We start from the raw sequence: 18,724 nt of genomic DNA, 5'->3' as shown, positions 1-18,724 counted from the left end.
ACCATTGCCGGGAAAACCTTGGTCTCGGCTCGTTTGTCCCGCGCCTATTTATTTTCGTTCATTCTTCTCAATTTTTATTTCTTTTTGTCTTTGACATCACATTCAGTACCTGAACATATTTTCTTCCCGAGACCTTCATGCATCCTGCCACGTTCCAACGTGATGAAATTTGCAGCATGAGACGGGTACGGGAACAAAGGTAAATGTAAGTTGCCTATTCCTTTTCTTTTCAGACACCTATCTACCTGTATATTTCCTTTCTATGATGACCAAACACTTCTAAGAACAGCCAACTGAAATATTATGTGGATTCTTTACATCAATCAAGCTCAACAGTCTGACTCAAGATAACCTCAACCATTACTTCTTGCTTCCTAGCACTTTCGCGTTGTCAATAGCATTGCTAACCTGAAGAAGATAGATTTCTAGCTGCTTTTTAAGCTTGTATTCGAAGCAACCTGCAGGGTGCCTTCTTACCTAGAAGCTTAAGTACATCGACTGGGCGAGGCAACGGTTATGGAAGCTTCAAGTTGCATCACTGTCTGGGGTTTGCGACTAAAGCGTGATTCCGAGCATGGGTAGATGGACACGATGATACTTAGAATATACAATGAAAGCAAATTATCAAGTACTCACTGTCATATGTCGTGATTTTTTACTTGCCTTACATGTTAAAACACTTCACCTAGTATCTCTTGTAGATGTACTTAACCGGACATAATCAAGAAAACCACTGGGCAAGTATCAAACAAAAAATAGTAGAACAGCTGCACGAATGTCAAAACATTCATGGATTATAATATTCTTGATATTGTTACAGTCACCTGGCCTCTGCAGGCCCCTACGAAAACAACTTCTTTACTTGCTCAGTCGTCCATCGTCCATCGACGGATACAATTCAAACGCGCCAAAACAATCACATTAAGGTATCTAGCAAGTCCCAGACTAACCTCAGAAGCCATACGCCCATCCATCCGTTCAACCAACTCAGTCCCAGCTCATATTCCCCTTTGAAGAAGCTGTAGATGCCCCTTCCGAGTATGTTCACGGAGAGCCCTAATGTCCCTGGACTCCTTCTCCCTGATTTCCTATTATAAAACATGCTTGACCAAGCATTGAAAGCGACACTAGGTATGAAGCTTCCTTCATGTCTCTTCTACTCCTGTGCCCTCACCATCCTGGGTGTAATTAGCCTCGCCCATGACAATATCACCATCAGCACTGTCAACTGGCGCGGCTTCGGTTTCAGTAGTAGAAACATCAACCTTGGTAGAGAGCGAAACTGTTTGCTTTCCCTTTTGGCTATTGCTAGCCTCCGCGACTTGCACTTGGACTGTATCTTGGGTGTTGCTTTCCTCGCCCGTTTTAGACGGTGTGAGCTCCGCTTGTTTTTGCTTCTCCCGTTCGAGCCAGGCCGGTGGCAAGCCCGGGCCACTATCCGCGTTACCATAGTCGCTTTTCTTGGTGCCCTTTGGCCAGCGGCCAGGACCTCTGCCAGTACCACCGGGCTTGCGTTTACTGGTGCTTGTCTTCTGACTTGCCTTGCGAGCAGATGTACTGCCTGCTGAACGCTTGATCTTTCTGGGTCGCACGACTTTTCGCGAGCTGGCGGGTGCGGTTCGCGGTAACGGAGCTGCCCTGGTGATAGCTGAGTTGAAGCGAGACATACCCGTGCGTCTGGTATTAATCGGAGGGAAAACTTGGAATCTATTAACCGGGATCGTATCGTACACTTTTCGCCAACCGTTCTCGTCATCCTGGGTGCTAGAAACGGCGCTACCCGATGTGTTCTGGTCTTCCTGGTGGCCTCCAGAATTACTTCTGTTTTCTTTATCGGTGTCATTAGTCTTCCTGTCCCCCTTGCTCTCCATAGTACCATTGTCGTTCGGCTCCGTCGATTCGAGGACGGATGACTCGGCCCCTGAAAGCAGCTTTTGACTGGTAGATTGGGAGATAGCGAAGTCCCCAGTGGTAATACTACTCTGTGCAAGATTTTGCATGGCTTTAACCTCTTCATCCTCTTCGCGGGGAGCGATTGTATTAAGAGCTGGCCCTAATTCGAAATTGGTCGCATTGCTACGACCCATGACGTATGGTGTCCATGTGAGGTTTTTGGGATTCAATTTGACATAGTTCTTTGCCTCCCACCTTACAACTTCCTTGCGGCAGTATGGTAGATCGACCCGGAACGCATAAACATGCGTGGTAGGATCTCGAACGAGGAATCGAAGGGCCTCAAGAGCTGAAATGACATCATCAGGGGTCATTCCCGTGTCGTCAGATATGCACCTAATGCTGAGACCCTTCGTCTGCGATTTGTCTTCAGACATATGGTCTATAAGGTATTTGCAGATAATAAGTCGCCAGTAATTACGATATGATACAAGACCCATATCAGATAAAGGCTTCTCCGGTGAGCCGGTCTTCTCTTCCACCTTCGTCAAGAGATAGGAGAAATCGATGAGTAGATGGCCGTATCCTTTTCGTTGGTGAATGGGAAGCGTGAGGATACAACTCACGTTGTTTTGGCTGCTCGCACGCTTTTCCTTGGAAAAGTAACCGACAAAGTGATAACCTAGATCATCATACTCGCAGAGAACGTAGAATAAGAAAGGTTCGACGTCGTAGTATAATGTTTTGGAGCCAAGGAACAGTTTGGCCAAGAGACAAAGATTCTGGCAGTAAACTGGGTTTTTCCGACCATCAACTTCGAAGAAGGAAATTGAGCCGTGTCGGTATATCTCATCTCCAGGGGGGTGTTTTGCGTAGCATTTAAGCTTATGCCTCCACGCGACATAATCTGAATTCATGTATTTCAAGCAGAATTCGCATATGTAAAGTACTCTGTTACGACTGTACTCTTCAGGGTACGGAGCTGCATACCACGTGTCGATTTCCCAGCCCCCAAATTCAATGCACTCGATCTGGCTGGCAGGACCGGAAGCCTTCCTCGATTTCTTCACTGGCACTTCGGCTTCAGCTTGCATGGCGAGCAGCCGGTTTCTCCATTCTTCTTCGGCTTTCTGTTTTGCTTCATCAAACCGGCGACGATCATCTTTAGTGGGTAACGTTTTGGTCGTATCAGCTTGCTCTTCTGTCAAAATCCCACCGTACGGTTTGCCCTTAAGCTCGTCTGTCTCCTTATCATATAACGAGTAAAAAGGCTGAGAAAAGCTGGGAGGATAAAATGGAGCCATAGGAAGAGAAGATTGCTCTTCCAAGGCTGTAGTGTGTATCGATTCGGCGTTCCTAGATGATCGAGAAGATCTAGAAGCGGCAGCCCTTGCCCGACCTCCTCGACCTCCTCGACCTCCTCGACTTCCTCGACCTCCTCGACCCCGACCCCGACCTCGACCTCGACTTCCCCAGGCTGATCGCCTCCTACGGGTTTTCTTATTCAGAGAAAGGGTCTGCAGTGCTGCAGGATTGACACGCATGACCACCATCAGAGTGGAGCGTGACTGCTTGACGATGGAGCATAAGGCATCTGGGTTTGATGTCTTATGTCGCAAGGAGCGCCCAGGCCGTGGCCTGGTTGAAGTTTCCACTGCGCTTGCCTGTTCCTGGTTGGCTTCATCTTGGATAGATCCATCCGATGTATTCTTTCTTCGCTTACGCAATGACATGACTTCGTCATCTCCTTCAGCTGAGGATGTTTTTCTCTTCCTCAACACTCGTGATCCATCCATAGAATCCTCGTTTGGGATTAGATCCCTTGCAAGTTGAGGGGCCGAAGATCCGTTAGTAGATGTTGGCGATAAGTCGCTATCATCCACATCACCGCCTAGCTCCATCTCGAGATCAATGTCTGCATTCTCGCGAGCGAACTCTGCTTCAGAGTCAGAACCCACATCATCACTAGCGCAATCTGGGCATTTCCAATTTGACGCGTCTGCATGCAAAAGTCAGCTATATGATTAAACCACAGAAAAAAAAAGAAAAATCAAGCAACTTACTGTTTTTGAGGTCAAGAGCGCCTTGGTATCGTGCACATTGCTGGTGAGCTAGTCCCAAGTTAGTGCCTTAATTCATATTCAGGTGCAAGCAAAAAACGTACCGTGTTCACCGCAGCCTTTGCATGCGAGGTAAGCCTCGAATTCATCCGCTGGGTCGTTCTCTTCATCCTTTTTACAAAATATGCAATTGTTAGGATCAACGGCATCGGATTCTTCGTCTTCATCTTCGTCATGCTCGACAACCTCTTCCCACTCTGCAGCGGAGTCACCATCACTGGAGCCTGATGCTAGACTAATATCGTCCTCGCTATCGCTCTCTTCGTCGTCAGTATCGCCAGGCTTAATCTTGACTGCGCCTACTCCTTCGTTCTCGTCATCCTCCTCGGCAGCTTCCTGCTCAACTTCTTCTTCATCGCCAGAAGCTGCGTTCGGATAGATTCGAGATTGAGCGACGTCCTCGTCGTCTTCCCCATCTGCATCAACATCAAAGGCGTCATCGTCATCATGGATATCGCTATTGCTGCTGGATTCTTCCTCGCCCTCATCAGCGCCATCATCGTCAGCTGGTGCATCTTCGAAGTCGCCTTCTTCATTGTACGGTGGGACAACATCGTCTTCGGGTATTGCATCGACCTCGCTATCTTCTTCGTCTTCATAGTTGTCTATTTCATCAAGTGGCTGCTCGAATTCCGCGTCCTCCACGGGTGAGTCCCCCGAAGGTATGGGGGCTGTGTTATCTACCATCATTGCGTTGTTGTTCGGCAAGTCCTCCTCGAACTCAGCATCTTCTTCGGATAGTACCACACTCTGTTGTAGCTCTTCCTGCATGAGTTGCGCGTTGGCCATTTCCTTCAATACAACTTCTGGTAAAGGTCGAAGGAGCTGAGGCTATATCGAGTAGTAGCTAATGGGTGGAAAGTTGTGACGTATCGCTAGGTATGTCCGAGATCTTGCGCTCAAATGCTGATGGCAAGATGATTGAGTAATGGTGATTGTGGATTGTGGATTGTGGAATGGGGATTGGGGATTGGGATTGGATGTTCCAAGGCCTCCAACTCGTGCCGGCTCGCGTCATAAAGTGTATTGTCGCATACCTGTCGCGAAAGTCGAAGAAGGTCTACTAATGTCGAAAGAGTTGAAATTGTAGATAAAAGAAGGCTGAGGGGCTGGATATTGACGATGGCCAAGGCATTTGAGTGTGTAGGCTAGAAGTTTAATCAGCTGAAGTGAATGCTTAACGCGCCAAGTATCGATGTTCCGTGAACTGATGTGGTACGGTCGCGGATGATTGAAGTTGAAAATAAAATTCGACGCGTCTTTTAGAAGAAATATGAGTTTAAGAGAAATGTCGGGTGCTTAACATTGCGCCTGGGACGGCGAGATGCTCCTTCCAATGGCAATAGAATGAGGTTGTAGCGACGTGCGGGTACATTAGCTACTGTGCCCCACAGATTAGTCACTTTCTTTACTCACTCTGTCCAGTTAAATCAAACTTTGAAGCTAATCACCTGGAAACCTTGAAGCTTTGACCATCAATCGTACCATCACACCAGTACCAGAGTGGGTACACACATGTACCTATGTAACCTACTCTGATTACCTAATATTCTCCTCGCTTTTGGCCTCAGACGATATCAATTAATGGATCTTCAACTTTGAACTTCGTCATCTAAGCCTCTGATAAATACTATAGTGGCTATTGATTGACGGGACTCTATAACGAGCAAACCTACACTAAACTGTGAGCCTTTATTGTCTACAGTCATCAACTGCATGTTATTTTACTAATAATATTTCAATATTTAATTCTAGCGATTAGCGATAGGCTCATAATCTAGCCATGGGCGTCCCTTTCGAAGCGCTGATTCCCTATGGAATCATTCTTGCCGTATGAACCTCCTATCCAATCATTCGCCCATCGGACGCCTTAGGAAAATATGAATGCTAAGACTAGGTACTTAGATGTTTGGCGCGACCGGTGCGGGACTCTCCAAATTCAGAAACTGGCAGAACGGCGGCAAGAGAGCGAGACGATCGTTGGACCAATGGGATCGACAAAGTACGAAGAAATACAATACGAGCCATTTGGCTATGACAGAAGGAAGGCTAATTCGATACCTTGTAGTGATGAACCGAGACCGCCGATTGACAGGGTTCTTACGAGGGCAAAGTGACGCCCCCATTGCACCCGCAGGCTTCGAGCTGAACAACCCTTGGAGAGTACGTTTTCCCAAATATGGATATAGATGTATTCATAAGACTTACATGCAGTCTAGGTTGAGAGGCGCATCTCATAGACTTGAGAAATTAGGCGAGCAGCTGGCGGGAAATGGAAGGCATGGCTTTCAACTAGCAAACATTTGTACAGAAATCACAAAAATACAACACTTGATATTGACCCTTTCTACTTGACTATTGTCGCGCTGATTCCGAATTGGCCATTGCTTTTATTTGGGTATCATTCCAACAATTACAGTTCTAGTAAGCCCAATCTACCGAAACGCCGGATCCCAAATCTATATCGTAATATCAGGCCTATTCTTGTTCAACCCCTCGAGCAGCATGCAAGCTTGACATAGCTTCTGGCTCGACATATAACCACATTTCTCACACGTGCCCAACTTTTGTTTCAACCTGATGGGAAGATTGGTCCCGGCTGTCTTTGGGTGGCCGTTGGACTGACTAGGCTTCTCACGATGCTGAACTTCAGCCTCCTTGACAATGATCTCGGTTTCGAGTCCTGCAGCCTGAGCTGCTTCATTGTCTCGGAGCTGCTTCTCCATGGCTGCCATCTCGCCCCCATTTGAGCGACCATTCGCCGACCCACAACCGCCGATGTTGTTGTCTTCCTCGACACTTGTCTGCTGCGATGAGGCCTTTCCATCACAACGACAGGGATCTTGTGCGGCTCCGGGAACCAGTCTTGCCATATCCTCGCCACTGCGAACGACATCCAGTATGGCACTTGGGCGGACCTTTTCTAAATTCTTGATTAAACTTCTAGCGCTCCCCCTAAAGGCTTCCGGGCTGTATATACACTCGGTACTGAAATAGTCAAGCTTCTTATGGTGCGCATACAACACGATCTCTTTCTCATATGAATATTTGAGGGGCTTGCTCCTTTTGACTTCGCTAGCATCGCTTCCGGTGATGATACTGGTGCTTCGTGATAAGCGCGATAAATCTCCCCGAAGGAGATTCATTAAGACGGTCTCGGCGACATCGTCGGCATTGTGGCCAGTAACGACATGCTTGATTCCCAACATTTTTGCGCCTCTGTCTAGGGCCTGTCTTCGGAAGACTCCGCAATATGTGCAGTTGCCTTTCTTGCCGATAGTCTCGACGACTTGGTCCATGGTCCAGCCATACAGTTCGCCATAACCTACTATTTTTAGCGGCATATCGTACTGTACTGCATTGCGCTTGACTGTCTCGAGGGAGTCATCTCTGTATCCCTTGATTCCCTCATCAATGCTAAGGAGGATTAAATCGACACCGTAGTTATGTCTGTCGTTCAAAGTCTTCAATACTGATGCCAGGACAGTTGAATCCTTACCACCGGATGCACCAATAGCTACCCTTTCCCCGGGAAAGAATAGCTGAGATGAGATTATGGTATGGTGTACCTCATCTTCGAATATCTGGATAAAACAACCCTTGCAGAGTTTTTGGTAGTTTTTAGGTCTCTTGATTAAGGCTCGCTCTGTCTTGCAGAGGACACACAGCGCTGGTGGCATCTAGACTGTAGCGCGTGTTTTTAACGACTTTGATTCAAAATAGAGAAAATAATGGAAAATAATAAGAATGAATAGAATTCTCAAGCACCTAGGAGGTCTCTAATATGTGAGAAAATGGAATCCGACGATGTCGCCTTGATTCATAATATGACTGACTGCAATGAAGAATCTTAGTGGGGCTCACTGGAGTTGAAGATGCAAGAATTAGTTAGAAGTTAGAAAGGTACTTAGGTACTAGCATGGACTCATGGAGGGGCATACAGTGCGCTAACCTAAAAAAAGTATCTAACCTACGAGATTAGATAATTGCAATTGAATTTGATTTCCCGAGGTTTTACCACGCACCTAAGGAAACCCTACTTGCACTGGCGCACAACTTTCTTTTCCGTCTCTGGAACTTTTCTTGATTTTCTTCTTCTCTTCACACCTTTCACTCTGGTCGCAACAACTCATACACCACCACTCCAGGACCAAATAATAATCATGGTAAGCTTCTAATATCCGACATTGACGTGCTTGTGCACATAAGTCAAAACCACAATGGTGCTCGCTCGTCGAGTTACTTATTTTCCGCCTGTCGTTTTCGAACGCAGGTGAGGAACTGGCTTGAGTTGTTTCGCGTAGTGTGTAGAAATACACACTCGCGATCTTCTCTCTAGAGTTCAAGAAAGACTACAGTCAATGGTACACATTTGCTGATGTCTTTCTTCTCAATGATAGCCTCCCAAATCCGGAAAGAAGGCCGCACCGGCCCCCTTCGCCTCGAAGGCGGGATCCAAGAAGGCACCTAAGGTGAGTACATTCCCGTTAGAATCATCCTCCTCTATCAACTATAAGGTGGTGCTAACATGCAACGTAGAACCCTCTTATCGAGAAGCGACCCCGCAACTATGGTATCGGCCAGGACATCCAGCCGAGACGCAACCTCTCCCGCATGGTGAAGTGGCCCGAGTATGTCCGTCTTCAGCGACAGCGCAAGATCATCAACATGCGCCTGAAGGTCCCGCCAGCGATCTCCCAGTTCCAGCACGTCCTCGACCGAAACACCGCTGCCCAGGCCTTCAAGCTCCTCAACAAGTACCGACCTGAATCCAAGGCCGAGAAGAAGGAGCGCCTCGTCAAGGAGGCCACTGCCATCAAGGAGGGCAAGAAGAAGGAGGATGTTAGCAAGAAGCCCTACGCTGTTAAGTATGGTCTCAACCACGTCGTTGGCCTGATCGAGAACAAGAAGGCGTCGCTCGTCCTCATTCCCAACGATGTTGACCCCATTGAGTTGGTTATCTTCCTACCCGCTCTCTGCCGAAAGATGGGTGTCCCCTACGCCATCATCAAGGGCAAGGCCCGTCTTGGAACCGTCGTTCACAAGAAGGTATGCATTTGGTCTGAAACATCTTGTATCAAACACAGTTTTACTAACAGAGCATAGACTGCTGCCGTCCTGGCCATCACTGAGGTCCGATCGGAGGACAAGAACGAGCTCTCCAAGCTTGTTAGCGCCATCAAGGATGGTTACCTAGCCAACTCTGAGAACGCCCGACGAGTATGGGGTGGTGGTATCATGGGTGCCAAGGCCAACAACCGCATCGAGAAGAAGAAGAAGGCGCTTGAGCAGGCCATCAAGGTCTAAGCTTAAGTAAGGATGGTTATGGGTCATGATTTTCTAGAATTCGCGAATTCGCACCGTTACGGCGTTGGAGGAGGTAAAATGGAATACCAACCACATGGATTTGCATGAAACCTAGTCCGTCCCCAGGGTTCCAACCCCGACCAATGTGACAATGAATTAATTGATCCAACCCTTGGAATTCAGTGAAGTCTTATCAGTATCCTCGTCGTATTGCTAAATTATAGGAGCCAAGCCCTGATAATAGGTTCTTGGTATTAGTTCCAAGTTGCTTGCTGTGGTATTCATTTTAGGAATAACATTGAGAAGTCTTGGGTCTTGGCAAAAACTGGCAAGCGCTCAAAACTCGCATAATTGAAGGCTGACGCATAAGGATAGTCCAAGCGAGCTAGGCGAGCCTCGTTGCAACGTCGCATCTCCGCAATCTCTCTGGGGATCTGAAGAAACAGTAAGTGATACGAAAAACGTTCCCGAGCGCTTGGTCTCCTAACTTTATTAGAATTAAGCTTATAGCTGTAAAGTGCACGACACACAACTCACGACACAAGATGTTTACTATCGACATAACCATGTAAGATGTTCAAAAACCGACAAGCTTTTCAAAACACTTGGAAGAGGGCGATCAGGAGGCATTTTACCTATTTTTAAATTGCGAATTGGCTATCTCGTTTTTGAGATAGATCCATTTCTTAGGTAGATTCCCCCCACGTTTTTCCCTATTCATACTATGCTAACTACAGACTAACTACAGTACGTACTATGTATAGGTCGCTGGCATATAGCATAGCGGTAGTTATTTCTAAGCTTTTCTCACCGCCTACGTTAGTTACCTACATGTAGTACGGGTGCCGTACGCTACAACCTTTTTTTCAAAATTGAACCCTAGTAATCTACATTGTAGGTGTACGAAGTATGTATGTATGTATGTACCTACCTCTCTCCAAAAAAACAAACCCCTGTATCTGGACAGGGAACCCCAGCTCCGGCGTGCTGGATGCTGGATAGGCTATTGGTCGGATTCTGGCAACCACATAAGCTACCCTGAGTGATGGATTGTATGGGTACGACATATCATTGATGTATCTAACTAACCACATCTCTGCTGCAATCTACCTAACCTAAGATGTGTGGGCACTGGGTAGTGCGTACGTACGTATGTACATACTATTATGCTACATGACATTTGCTGCTGCTGCGGTAGGCCGTCACCAGCTAGCTAACTAACCTACCTAGTTAAAACGCGCCTTAGATCCAGTAATCCCGGTTCGGGTCCCGCATCTGTATGTAGTGTAGAAGGAAGGGGGCATCTTTCGTTTTCTTGGCCAGATAGATAGCTTGGTTTTGTCTGTGCGCTCGTTCGGTTGGCATTTGGCGTTTGCGTCTGCTACTTGCCGCCTGATGGGTAGATAGGGTTTCAACCACCTATAAACCGCGCGAGATATACGTCAAAAACCCTGAATGGGTAGGGGTCTGCATCATATATGTCTTGGTAATATAGGCAGGGCAAGAGCTATGGGTACACATACAATGGCATACATCATCCCATGCATGACAGATACAGATACAGACAAGAGATTTATGTACATAATATGCTATCTACATATCTAGATTATACACATGCATACATAAAAATGAGGCAGGGGGGGGAGAGAAAGGAAGCTGAAAGGAATCTTATGTAGAACAATGTTGTGATAAGAAGCTTTCAAAGAAGGGGGAGAGGGAGGTCGGGGGTCTTTTTTTATGTAGGCATTTGTTATGTATGCCCCCAAGTAATCCCTCTTGTTGTGCAACCCGCATCCTATATCCGGACTCCGGACAAACCGACCCTTTATGTATGTAGTTATCTCGACAGGCTCTACTCTCGCTTTCTCGATACCTACATACTAGGTATGTAGGCCAGTGTCCCTTGTGCAATTCTCATATTAAGGCCTCAGGAGAGGAGATCGACAGGTGCTGTGCTGTGCAGTGCTGACGGCCGGTTCGTCAGCTGGTCACCGATTATCATTTGTTGTTGAGAGCAGGCACACTTTTTTTTTTTTCCTCTCTCATCCTTTCCTTTCCTTTCCCATGCCAATTCCTTTTCTCCGCTTCCCTCCCTCGGATATCCCATAAGTAGCTCGGATATCCCATATTGCAAGTATCCACGTGTTTACTTTCCCCCCCTTTGCAATCTTGGATCCATCTTTAGATATATCTATATCTATCCGTCCATCCATCCATCTTCTCGAAAATCGCCCAGACAGTCAAACACAACCACAACACAAACAATCCTCGCCTACCTATCAATCTTACGTAACCTACCTACGTCACCTAGGTAGTCACAAACTCCCTCGTACAGTTCATCCGCTCCGGATCACCACGGCATTACCAAGGTGTCAACGAAGACAAACTTTCACCAGTCATAGCAGCTTCGAGCCTAGAGCCCGAACCAATTCAACGACAACGGCGCAGCAATTCTGGGAAGGGGAAATTCCTCTTGTTGGCTGTGGGTGATAGCGGGCAAGCGCTACATCTGATTGGCCTCGTGGTTTCCTAATTCGCTCATATATTTCCAAACATCCCGCGTTCGGACAGCCGGCCTTTGCAAGCAAGAGAGCTGTGTGTGTGTGTTCGTCACACATCGCCTGCATACAGACAGATCTTCGAGGCTCCGACGTATAAAGAAAAAGACCTCAACCTCACTGCGCAATTTCCGTTTCCAAGATGCCTTCTACTTCTCCTCCTCAGGGTACGTGTTTACTTACTATTCATTCCTTCTTGGAAATCCTTGGCCCAAATCTCTCTCCCCCTACCCCGCCAAGACAAGAGTACCAAACTTCCTAGATCTGGATCCGCAGGGGTGGGCACCGGCATCTCGTTCGAAAAATAGCTTAAATCTCTTTTACTGAGATTCCGAGATTGGCGAGGGGAAAGAGAGACAGAAAAACGAAACGGGATCTTTTTTTTCTTTTTTCTGTTGCCATTTGCGAAACACAGCATTCATACTTACCATGCGCACAGAAGATGCCTTCGGTTATGCGCTGAGCTCGAATCAAGCCTGGGCTGGTTACAAGAGCCATCAGAACCCAGACTATTTTTCCAAGCTCGCTTCGGGCCAATCACCTACTATCCGTAAGTGGTTTTTCTATTGTTTTATATTTGTTTCCTTGGTGTTTCCTTGGTGTTTTCTTGGCTTAATAGTATTTTAAGCGCACTTACCCCCCCTGATACCTTTGTTGAGATCCATTTGAGATGAGGGAAGGAAAACCCCCACTCAACAGAATCAGTTCCTAATTAGCATAGCCTCTTTCTTGGTAGCTGTCTTGGCTGCTGGTATGGCTCTGCTGAGTGGAGATCCCCTCCCTTACCCCCCGTGTATTTCGTATGCATATGCGAATCAAACATAAGAACCCTTGGTTTTCCCAAGGGATGAGGGGAACAAGACGCTAATGGTTAAACGTAACGCAATAGTGTGGCTGGGTTGTTCTGATTCGCGTTGCCCTGAGACGACGATTTTGGGGCTGCAACCAGGTGACGTGTTCGTGCACCGCAACATTGCGAACATCATCTCTCCTACCGACATTAATACGTCGGCGGTTATCGAGTATGCGGTCGTGCATCTCAAAGTTAAGCATGTGGTGTTGTGCGGGCATAGCTGCTGCGGTGGCGCAGTCGCGGCGCTAAGCGACAACCGTGTTGGTGGTATATTGGATATGTGGTTGACGCCCCTCCGAGCCGTCCGCAATGCTCACAGGGAGGAATTGGATGCTATAGTTGACCAGAAGGAGCGCGCGATTCGCATCGCCGAGCTCAACGTCGAAGCGGGCATTAACGTCCTCATGGCCAATGCATCTATTCAGGAAGCTATCGCTGAGAGGGGTCTGCAAGTCCACGGCACGCTGTTCGATATCGGCACGGGACATATGCGCGACCTAGGATTCGGCAATGGTAAAGGGAGACACCAGAATCTCCGGGGTATGAACGATAGTGCGAGCGTGGTCAGGGGCAAGCATGCCATGCTGGTCTTCGGGGCCGGAGGTGCCGGGGAAATGCTGGCTCTTTAAAAGGCCACGGAGGCAATGGATTAGGGTTAGGTGGGCATTTTTGAGCTTACTGTTTTTTAAGTAGCCAGGAGTTTCGGCTTCGAATTCATGTGCGGTGAATTCGGTATGGCGGACAAGATACTAAGTAAACAGGGCGAATAAATATCTGTGTGATGGATTCGGTGGTCCTTGATACCGAATGGGTTCTCGGCGGCGGCGTTCAAAGAGTTCACGAGTAGAGCATGGAAGCTCGGAAAGTTGTCCCAACAAATGGTAGTAGGCACTCGCAGGTACAGGATCGGTATAGGATGATATACCGACATTACATATCTTGGTGGATGGTTGATACTAGGGGATCTAGTTCTAGGGATGGGGAAATTGCGTACGGTCTATATGGCCGTTTTTCTATGAGGGATAGTAGTTCAGGGTGTTTTTTCGTTGTTTCTTTGTTGTTGCTTTGCTGTTTTTTTGTCATTTCTGATTTTTTTGTCTTTATTGAGGCTGAATAAGTGGCCCAATAAGATATGTAGTAGGTAGTTACCGTATCATACTGTCCATACATAGTTCCAAGGATATACTATGTAAATATTGACGAACATGTATGGATGAAATTTATTTGTATGGACATTGGTCTTAGTTCCGAGGTGCAATGGTGGTTAGTCGGTTAAATTGACTAACCCCGCCGTAAAAAAGGTCTCTTCTCCAGTTCCACATATGAACTCAATTGATTGATAGTAACTTACTAGGTACTAGGTTTGTAAGATACCCCTCAATGTGTACGTCACTTTTTGATAAAGTCGAACCATAGACAGCGGGGTAGCTTCCTGTTATGTATTTTCTTTCTATCAGTTGTACGCAGATGGTACATAGATGAGGCAGGTACAGTTCATGTATGTGCTATATGTATGTAGGTAGCCGGAGGTCTGAAACTATTAATACCTGGGATCATTTGATTGGCCTAGTAAATTCCATATATCTCCAAGATCTTCAAAAGTTGTCTTTCATCAAATGCACTGAGTTCCTACGTAGGTTTTCCACTGAAACATACTTCCAAATACATCCAAATACCCAATTCAATATCCTTTATTTCATAGGGATAGAGAATACTTGTGTTAACGCTAAGATGTATGGTGTGCTAAAGGGATCCTACATACCTATTTTTTTACTACTATGGAACAAATAAGTCCAAGAAAGATCAGAGGATGTGTGTGGATTTGTGTGCGTTCAGCCAAGCCTCCGACTCTCCCTACCGAGGTCGGGTGTAATGTTTCTTCACACGAGCAGCTAATGATAATCTCGAGATTTTAATCCAATATTTTCTTTGCCTACTTACCTGTCTACTTACTTAGGGAACCCAGTAGTACCTAGAGTTCAATCTACTTACGTCTAATTACGCAACTTAAAAGACAAAGATATTTCCAGACTAATAGCCAATGCCATTGCCACTGCTATTCGAAATCTACTTGTACCTACGAAATTGTCCCTATCCAGGTCTAATCATCTAGTCATAAGCCGTAATCAAACAACTTCCCACCCATACTATCTACCTATCACAGGAATCAAGTCTGAATTCCGAAGTCGGAAGCCATGTCTTTAACAATTCTGTCAGATGAACAGATTCAGAGTTTATTAGAGAACCTGACCCCAGATGAAGCCCAAGAGTTTGTCGATAAGCTGAGAAATGCTCTCCACGAGTATTCCACTGGTATCCAATCCTCACAAGATGGCGTCCTTCATCAGCCCGAACGGATTGCGGTAAATTCAACCACTACCGGCGCCACAACGTTGTTCATGCCTTCGTTTGGCGTACTTGGCCACGCGATAAAAGGTTAGCTCGTCAAAATTACAGGACTTTTGACCTCGAATATGTCTTAGCTAATAAAAATATAGTTGTGACGTTATCATCTGCAAATGCCGATCCCAAGCTACCTACTATCAAGCCTACTGGTTCTGTAACTTTATACTCGCCCCAAGGACCCCCTATAGGTTTTCTGCACGCGCAAACACTCACTGCTTTCCGCACCGCCCTCGCTTCTTCCATTCTCTTACAAAAGCGGACAAATGTTCGGACCATAACGGTTTTCGGCTCGGGTTTGCAAGCTTACTGGCATGTTCGCTTGGCGTTGATGCTACGGGGTGACACCATCCGCCAAGTCTACATTATCAACCGACAATTCAGTGAAAGTGCCAGAATAACTTTCAAGAAAATTTACGGTGTACCTCAAGATCTCAAACAACGTGAAGGCTGGGACCAGGCGCAGTTCAGTCTTCTCACCCCGACCTACGGCGAGTATAGCAGGCTGCTAAAAGAGCATCTGAGGGCGTCAGACGTTATCTACTGCTGCACCCCTAGTACCGAAAATCTTTTCGATGCGAGCATCCTGACAAACAATGAAGGGCGCAGGAAAGGTAGGCTAATCGTGGCAGTTGGGAGTTACACTCCGCAAATGCGTGAGTTGCCGCGAGAGTTGCTACTTCAAGCGACGAAACCCCACGCTTCCGGACATTTGCATTATCATAAGCACGCAACAGAGGGAGGAGTTATCGTGGTGGACACCTTGGACGGCGCAATGAAAGAGGCTGGTGAGATTATCGAGTCCGGATTGGCTCCCAGGCAGCTTGTCGAGTAAGTCTACCTTTCAAGTTAAAACATAAAAGTAGCATGCTAACAAGGGGAAATAATCAGATTAGGTGAATTGGTCATGATCCATCGACTGACAAAGGAGGAAGAGGAATCACTCCCGTCGCAGAGTTCCACGGAAGCCTCGTCTATAAACGATTCCTTTGAAAAGCTAGACCTCACATCTCCATCTATATCCAGCATCTACGGATCTGAATCCGGCAGCACCTCCATCTTAGGCGACGGAAGCAAGCGGTCCTCCTCGCGCAGCCCCAGCCGAGGGGGCAGCGGCAGCGGCTTCCCACACTCCCTGCACAAGCGCAACTCCTCGAACCAAGGACTCGCCTCGGAGAGCCAAAAGCAGCAAAACAACCACCACCATCACCTGTCCCGCTGGCTCTCCATCGGCAACGTCATATACAAGAGCGTGGGCCTCGGCCTCATGGACTTGACCGTCGGGTTTGAGGTCGTGCGGCTGGCCAAGGAAAAGGGGCTGGGTAGTCATGTCGAAAGCTTCTCTGCGTCGTCCTCGTAGTACGAGGATCATGCTTTGAAAGTGCACGTCCTGGATGATATGCGGCTGCCGTCGCCGTCGCCGTCAGCGTTGGTAGGGTTCCCGTCGAGAAGATCCAAGTCGAGGCGTCGGCTTACGCGGTAGCTGTACGTATCTTTTACGAACCTACCCCTAAATTGAGTTGTGTTGTGACGGAGAAGAAACTAGAGAGGGAGAAATGAACAAATAAAACCCATGCACAGGAGAGGGGAGACGATAAAGTTACTATAATCTTGGTAACGGTCATGATTGTAATACTAGGTAGGTACTAAGATCGGTAAATAAACGCCGTACTAGAGATACATAGGTACTATAATATGTACACCAAAAAATGCCACCATACATATTCCATGTTCCATGATATACCGCCTCACTAGATTGTTTAAAAAAAATAACCTCGATATGGCCGCGAGGAGACATGTAATCTCCAACTTCCCTTCGGCCTATCTAGATCCTGTTTTTCTCTTCTTCCCGTGATATTATTATATTATATTCGTTTTTGTTTTTATTCTTCTTGTTGGTTTCGGGTTTGAGTGTTTTTTTTTTTTTTTACTCAGCGACCCAAACAGCCGCCATACCCATACCCGTGCCAATGCACATACTCGTAACGCCGATCTTCTCGCCCCGACGACGGAGCTCATACAGCAGGGTGCTGACCTGGCGAGCACCAGTGCAGCCAAGGGGGTGGCCGAAGGCAATGGCGCCGCCCTTGGGGTTGATCTTGGCCTGGGGAATCTTCAGCTCGTTGGCGCACCAGAGACACTGGCTCGCGAAGGCCTCGTTGATCTCGAAGATATCGACGTCGTCGACGGTGAGACCGCCGGCGAGCTCGAGGGCCTTGGGGATGGCCTTCCAGGGACCGAGACCCATGAGTAAAGGCTTGACGCCGACGATGCTGGCGGTGACGAACTTGCCGAGGATGGACTGGCCGAGGCGCTCGGCGGTGGAGCGGCGCATGAGGAGGACGGCGGCGGCGCCGTCGGAGATCTGCGAGGCGTTGCCGGCGTGGATGGAGCCGTTCTCGGCGAAGGCTGGGCGGATCTTGCCGAGGGACTCGGCGGTGATTCCCGGCCGCACGCCGTCGTCCTTGTTCACGGTCACGGTCTTGGTCTCGCCGCTCTTGGGGTCCGTCACTTGCACGGTGAGCGGGTGGATCTCCTCGTCGAAGAGGCCGGCTTGTTGGGCTTTGAGTGCTTTTTGGTACGACGACGCGGCGAAGGCGTCCTGGTCCGCGCGCGCGATCTTCAGGTCCCGCGCCATGTCCTCCGATAGCACGCCCATGGGCACCTTGCAGTTGGCGGCTTCGGGGTGCGACTCGAGGAGCTCGGAGAATTCGGAGACGGCGTTGGGGCTAAATTGTACCGAACAATTTTGGTTAGCGTGGGGAAATTGATAAGGAGGAGGTGATGGTAAAAAGGGGTACATGTAAGGGAGAGAACGAAGGGAGGAGATAAGAGCATACCCGTATTGCGTGCTCATACTCTCAACGCCAGCGCCGATGCCAATCTCGATCATGCCGGCACGGATCTGGTTGGCGACGTCGACGCAGGCCTGCAGGCCGGAGGAGCACTGGCGGTTGAGGGTGCGCACGGCGGCGGTCTCAGGGAGGCCTGCGGCCAAGGCGGCAGCGCGCATTTCGGTGGCGCCGCCACCAGGAGCTAGAACCTCGCCGACGCACACGTCCTCCACGAGCGAAGGATCAATCTTGGAGCGCTCCAGGAGACCTTTCAGGGCTCCCGCCATCAGGTCGGCCGCCTGGGTATCCTTGAACCCGCCCTTGCCGCCTTTCGTGAACGCCGTTCTGAGACATGCTGTTACCACGATCTGTTGTTTTGATGTAAGCGGTTAGTTTTTGACTAGTTCTCGGTCGAGGTTTGGGGAATGACGTCTTCTAGTTGTTTATGAAGGGGGGGGGAGGCTTACGTCGTCTGGGTTCTTCTGAAGCAGCTTTTCGCGTGTCGTCTTGGAGCCAGCGATTTGGCCAGAGATTTGCGTCAATCGATCGAGGGCTATGATTTTTGGGGGGGGGCAATGTCAGTTTGCTTGGTTGCTATGATCGTTACACATGAGAGGTACTCACCACCCATTTTTACTCGCGTGTCTGTGGTGTATGTGCTCTTCAAGTTCGATCTTTTCTTGTAAATGTTTAGTTAGATGACGATAATCTATCTGGCCTTATTTGGGATTATAAAGATGAGTTAAATTTTTGAGT

The 18,724-nt window shown here is 48.0% G+C and overlaps 7 protein-coding genes across 7 annotated transcripts; 4 read left to right on the top strand and 3 right to left on the bottom strand.

The window, feature by feature from the left end:
* Window positions 1-1,079: 1,079 nt before the first annotated feature.
* GGS25DRAFT_255103 (uncharacterized protein) lies at window positions 1,080-5,038 on the bottom strand. The gene is made up of 3 exons (XM_049257224.1): window positions 4,058-5,038; window positions 3,957-4,004; window positions 1,080-3,892 (listed from the first exon to the last, which is right to left on the bottom strand). Exons 1-3 carry the CDS (start codon window positions 4,800-4,802, stop codon window positions 1,146-1,148), a joined length of 3,540 nt encoding a protein of 1,179 aa, XP_049118252.1. The 5' UTR covers window positions 4,803-5,038; the 3' UTR covers window positions 1,080-1,145.
* Window positions 5,039-5,601: 563 nt separating this feature from the next.
* GGS25DRAFT_488229 (uncharacterized protein) lies at window positions 5,602-6,363 on the top strand. The gene is made up of 4 exons (XM_049260791.1): window positions 5,602-5,844; window positions 5,919-6,015; window positions 6,082-6,176; window positions 6,233-6,363. Exons 1-4 carry the CDS (start codon window positions 5,797-5,799, stop codon window positions 6,251-6,253), a joined length of 261 nt encoding a protein of 86 aa, XP_049118251.1. The 5' UTR covers window positions 5,602-5,796; the 3' UTR covers window positions 6,254-6,363.
* GGS25DRAFT_488226 (adenine nucleotide alpha hydrolases-like protein) lies at window positions 6,328-7,874 on the bottom strand. Its single transcript, XM_049260790.1, has one exon. It carries the CDS (start codon window positions 7,691-7,693, stop codon window positions 6,473-6,475), a length of 1,221 nt encoding a protein of 406 aa, XP_049118250.1. The 5' UTR covers window positions 7,694-7,874; the 3' UTR covers window positions 6,328-6,472.
* Window positions 7,875-8,064: 190 nt separating this feature from the next.
* On the top strand, window positions 8,065-9,559 carry GGS25DRAFT_488225 (60S ribosomal protein L8-B). Its single transcript, XM_049260789.1, has 4 exons — window positions 8,065-8,179; window positions 8,414-8,485; window positions 8,553-9,062; window positions 9,120-9,559. The coding sequence occupies exons 1-4, from the start codon at window positions 8,177-8,179 to the stop codon at window positions 9,318-9,320; spliced, it is 786 nt and encodes a 261-aa protein (XP_049118249.1). The 5' UTR covers window positions 8,065-8,176; the 3' UTR covers window positions 9,321-9,559.
* A 2,568-nt stretch (window positions 9,560-12,127) lies between these two features.
* Window positions 12,128-13,471, top strand: GGS25DRAFT_254926 (carbonic anhydrase). The gene is made up of 2 exons (XM_049257223.1): window positions 12,128-12,428; window positions 12,768-13,471. The coding sequence occupies exons 1-2, from the start codon at window positions 12,308-12,310 to the stop codon at window positions 13,358-13,360; spliced, it is 714 nt and encodes a 237-aa protein (XP_049118248.1). The 5' UTR covers window positions 12,128-12,307; the 3' UTR covers window positions 13,361-13,471.
* A 1,253-nt stretch (window positions 13,472-14,724) lies between these two features.
* On the top strand, window positions 14,725-16,799 carry GGS25DRAFT_254875 (ornithine cyclodeaminase). Its single transcript, XM_049257222.1, has 3 exons — window positions 14,725-15,167; window positions 15,230-15,965; window positions 16,026-16,799. The coding sequence occupies exons 1-3, from the start codon at window positions 14,927-14,929 to the stop codon at window positions 16,492-16,494; spliced, it is 1,446 nt and encodes a 481-aa protein (XP_049118247.1). The 5' UTR covers window positions 14,725-14,926; the 3' UTR covers window positions 16,495-16,799.
* GGS25DRAFT_254870 (peroxisomal 3-keto-acyl-CoA thiolase) lies at window positions 16,784-18,711 on the bottom strand. The gene is made up of 4 exons (XM_049257221.1): window positions 18,593-18,711; window positions 18,436-18,521; window positions 17,975-18,336; window positions 16,784-17,863 (listed from the first exon to the last, which is right to left on the bottom strand). The coding sequence occupies exons 1-4, from the start codon at window positions 18,597-18,599 to the stop codon at window positions 17,062-17,064; spliced, it is 1,257 nt and encodes a 418-aa protein (XP_049118246.1). The 5' UTR covers window positions 18,600-18,711; the 3' UTR covers window positions 16,784-17,061.
* Window positions 18,712-18,724: the final 13 nt, after the last annotated feature.

This window comes from Hypoxylon fragiforme (genome assembly GCF_022984875.1).
Source record: "Hypoxylon fragiforme strain CBS 206.31 chromosome Unknown GGS25scaffold_4, whole genome shotgun sequence".
Lineage (NCBI taxonomy): Eukaryota > Fungi > Ascomycota > Sordariomycetes > Xylariales > Hypoxylaceae > Hypoxylon > Hypoxylon fragiforme.
This window is presented reverse-complemented; position numbering and strand designations above follow the sequence as displayed.